Source organism: Miscanthus floridulus, chromosome 13 (assembly GCF_019320115.1).
Source record: "Miscanthus floridulus cultivar M001 chromosome 13, ASM1932011v1, whole genome shotgun sequence".
Taxonomy (NCBI): domain Eukaryota; kingdom Viridiplantae; phylum Streptophyta; class Magnoliopsida; order Poales; family Poaceae; genus Miscanthus; species Miscanthus floridulus.
In genome coordinates, this window is record NC_089592.1 from 6,728,380 (window position 1) to 6,732,317 (window position 3,938).

Here is a 3,938-nt window from a genome sequence, read left to right on the forward strand (position 1 = left end):
TACCTGCTGCTTCCCTTGGCCGCTTTACCAATTCTCGTGTCCAAATCTCTCTCGCTCTCGACTCTGGTTGCTGTTATCGGACCTGATGAAAGGTACACGACAGCAGCAACCAAATTCAGTTGCGCGTGCTCGCGCTCTTCTGCAGGCCAGCTGCTGGTCTTGGGAGTCGGAAGAAAAGGGGATAAGCTGCAGCCAACAGGCCTTGCAATCTTGCATTGACAAATGCTCTTCTTGGCAACGGTTATGGCCATGTTTGGATCAGTTTCGCCATTCTTAAAATCCAGCTTTTGCCTCTAGTTTCTAAAATCTGGATTCTGAGAAAAAAAAACTTGGTGAGGGCATTTGGGTCTCCCATTTTTTTAAAATCTGACTTAATTTATGCCTCCATGGGTCACAAGAAACTGACGAAAGCTGAGTATTAACAGCTTCCTGGTTTTTAATAATCTGACAAAAATTGTCATGTTTGGATCCCATCCAGTTTCTAAAAATCCATATTCTTAAAAACTGGCAAAAGCTGAAAGGATCCAAACAGGGCCTATGTATAGGCAAAACTTGCTTGCTCATCACTTGTGAAATTTGGACTTTTATCATTTCTCACTACTGCTTTTTCTCCCCTATTTTAGCACCCATTGGAACACGGGAAAATGTTCCTGAGTCCTGAGTTTTTTCTGTAAAATTGAAGTGAGTTCAAAATTCCCACACGATTTCATGAGCAATTGAACGTAGTAACTACGACACTTCAAAAGTAGAGTGCCCCCACTTTGCTATACTAAGTACTAGCAGAACCACGACTTTATTGCAGACGCTTGCATTACAGCCTCAGACATTCCACAAGAGGAAATGAGACAAAGGAGGCCTAGCTGCTGGCTGCTGCCCCCTCTCTAGAGCCTACACACACAGGCCTTTGCTCAGATTGCAAATTACTCTCTCCCCCCTCCCCTGGTCCAATCCTAATCACCTTGTTTCCCTTGCAAGCAACTACACCTAATCAACAAAACCCACCGCTCTCCCCTCCCCCTCTTTCCAGATCCTAAAATGATAAAGCAAGATTAGCCACATCTGGACTCTGCCCTAGGGCACAGCAAAATCCATAGTACCAGGACAAAGCATCACCCACACATTTTCCTCAGATCCTAAAAACGAAAAAGCTAGTAAGATTAGCCAGCCACATTTCGGCATGATGGATGCATCCAACACATTTGAGCAGGAAAGCATCAGCCACGCTCAACAGTCGGTCAGAACACAAGGACAGACAAGAAAGCTGAGCGAGCAGAGGTTAACGAACGAACCCAAAGAATGCTGTTTTGACAGGGAGACAGAACAGCGGCGCCGGTACGGAATTACAGATCACGAATCGTACTACACACTGTGCAAGCCGCCCAAACCCAAAGGCACGCACGATGAATGCACTCACTACACGCTACTAGTACTGACAGCAACGAATTTGTCTATGTACATGGCTACACAAATTCCTACTGCTAATCATCCTGCTCCACCGTCCCAGTGTCCGTCCATCCATGGCGTCGGTGCTGGTTCCTGGATCTGACGACCGACGACGACCATCCTTCCTGACTCCCAACATCATGCCAGCCTGACCCGAACTTCACCCTGCTTCAGCTCCCACTGTCCGTCCATCCATGGCGTCGTCGGTGCCGGTTTCTCAAACTTGTATGTAGCAGTACAGCAATGCCGTGTCTCTCCTCCACGCACATTAAGGTTGAACCGTCCGTGTGTTCTTGGATCCGAGCATTCCTCCTCACGATCACGAGCAGGACTTGATGAGTCCGAGGTTGTACAGGTTCCGCTTCACGAGGTTGCCGAGGTAGACCAGCCCAACGCTGACGCCGACGCTGCCGTGGTCGCGGTCGCTCGGCCCGTCCTTCTGGAACACCTGCGGCGGCCGGGGCTCCTCGCTCACGACGAGGCAGTCCGCGCCGACCCTCTCCCTGACGGCGTCAATGGCGCTCTGGTCCGCCGCCTTGCCAGCCGCGTCGGTCACGTAGAACACGTTCGAGGCCAGGTCGCCCTTCGTCGACACCTCCGCCTGCGCGACGAGCAGGCCGTTCTCGCGGAAGGTCCGCGTCACCTCGGACAGCAGCCCCGGCCGGTCCGGCGTGCACAGCTCCAGTCTCACGCCCTGGATGCAGCCAATGACATTAGTTTCTTGGAAATACTTTTTGACTACTAGTAAAAGAATGCGATTTTGATGCCAACATTAGCATCAAATCATCACATCGTGTAATTGAACTCGATTTACCTCCTGTGATCTCCGTTCTATGGCGGCTTGCAGGCATTGGTTGAGCCTCTCCCTCTCGGCCTCGGACCGGATGGGGCTCCCGTCGGCGCGGCGGATGTAGAACTCCTGTCGAGCGCGGTCGCCCGCCGTGTCGACGGTGCCGTGGAACACGACGTAGTCCATGTCGTGGAGCGTGCACACCACGTCGAACAGCAGCTTGGGCCGGTCGCGGCACAGCACGGTGACCACGGAGTACCCACGCTCTGCCCAGCTCTGCACGGACACGGCCGGGGATAATTCCGGGAACGAGGTCGCGCGGTCGAGGTCCGCGGCCATCAGCTGGTGGAGGCGGCGGTCGGCGTGCGCGACGCCCGCGGCAGGGACGGCGGCCACGGCGCCCGGGGCTTCCCCGGCGCCGCGGAGGAGGTGGCCGAGGCGGGCGAGGATGCGCGCCACGCGGTCGTCGTCCGTGCCCGCGGCCAGCTCCTCCCCGCGGAGGAAGACGACGCACGCGAGGCGGCCGCGGTGCGTCCACGCGCGGGCGTCCACCACGCTGCACTGCATGTCGGCCAGAACGGCGAACACCTCGGAGATGAGCCCCGTGCGGTCGGCTCCCGTGAGCTCCAGCGCCGTCAGCCCCTCGAGCGCCGCCGGCCGCGACGGCTCGTTCCACGTCCCCAGAGACTGCAGATCGAAGCAACGCGTCAGCGAAAGGCAGCTCATTTTCGGAACGCGTGGGCGAGGGCGGAGGACGGGATGGCGAAAGGCCGCTCTACCTGCTGGATGTAGGTGATGACGCTGTCGTCGGCGAGCTTGCGGCCGAGGCGGTCGGTGACGTGGAAGACGTCCATGAACCAGCGTCCGTCGGAGGAGATGTAGGCCTTGTTGATGGAGAGGTCGAGGTCGGCGAGCACCTGCACGGCCTCCAGCAGCAACGCTCTCTTCCTGACGCTGTCCACCTGCAGCGCGGCACCACGGACCAGAGCCCCCAACCAAAGTCAGCCACCAAGAACCGGAGGACGAGACGGGGAACGGATGGCGACGGCGGCGGAGCGTGGCTCACCTGCACCAGCGTGGCCGTGGGGCAGACGGCATTGTCGATGACCACCCGAGGCGTGTTCATCCGGATCACCAGCTTCTCGTACTCATCCAGCCACTCCATCGCCGCCGGCCGGTCTCTCTCGCGAGCTCCGCCTCGGCGTGTGCGTGCGTGTGCAGGCAGAGGCAGGCAGCGAGCCCTGGCACGCGCGCCGGCTGTATATAAAGCGCGGGCGAGGCGACCCCTGACAGCAGGGACGAAGGGAACAAGGAGGAGGCCGAGGACGACGACGCTTCGGCGGGATCGCCCGCGGGCTTGGATGCTTCCCCGCGCTTTGGCGTGGCTCTGCGCGCCCGCCTTGTTGGCTCCCCCGCCTCCCTCCTGTGTCTGAGCGAGCAGAGCTGGAATTTGGAATTTGGAATTGGAATGCGTGGGCGGGTGGGAGTGGGGGACGGGCGCGCGGATTTAAGAGGTGGAGGGGTGGTGGGTCCCGCGCGGCACATGCCGAGACGACTGGCGACGGCTCGTGGGAGCCAGGTGGGTCGCCACGTGGAGGGCCTCCGAGCGCTGTGCCTGTCCCGTGCCTTGCACTTGCATACTACTCCCAGCCCTTTGCGTCCGGCCTACTTAACTTTTTTATTTATAATTAAACGAAAATGTACA

At 57.8% G+C, this 3,938-nt stretch overlaps 1 protein-coding gene across 1 annotated transcript; it reads right to left on the reverse strand.

The window, feature by feature from the left end:
* Nucleotides 1–1,178: 1,178 nt before the first annotated feature.
* Nucleotides 1,179–3,695, reverse strand: LOC136501284 (ACT domain-containing protein ACR8-like). The gene is made up of 4 exons (XM_066496787.1): nt 3,300–3,695; nt 3,013–3,195; nt 2,258–2,920; nt 1,179–2,137 (listed from the first exon to the last, which is right to left on the reverse strand). The coding sequence occupies exons 1-4, from the start codon at nt 3,396–3,398 to the stop codon at nt 1,763–1,765; spliced, it is 1,320 nt and encodes a 439-aa protein (XP_066352884.1). The 5' UTR covers nt 3,399–3,695; the 3' UTR covers nt 1,179–1,762.
* Between the last annotated feature and the right edge of the window lie 243 nt (nt 3,696–3,938).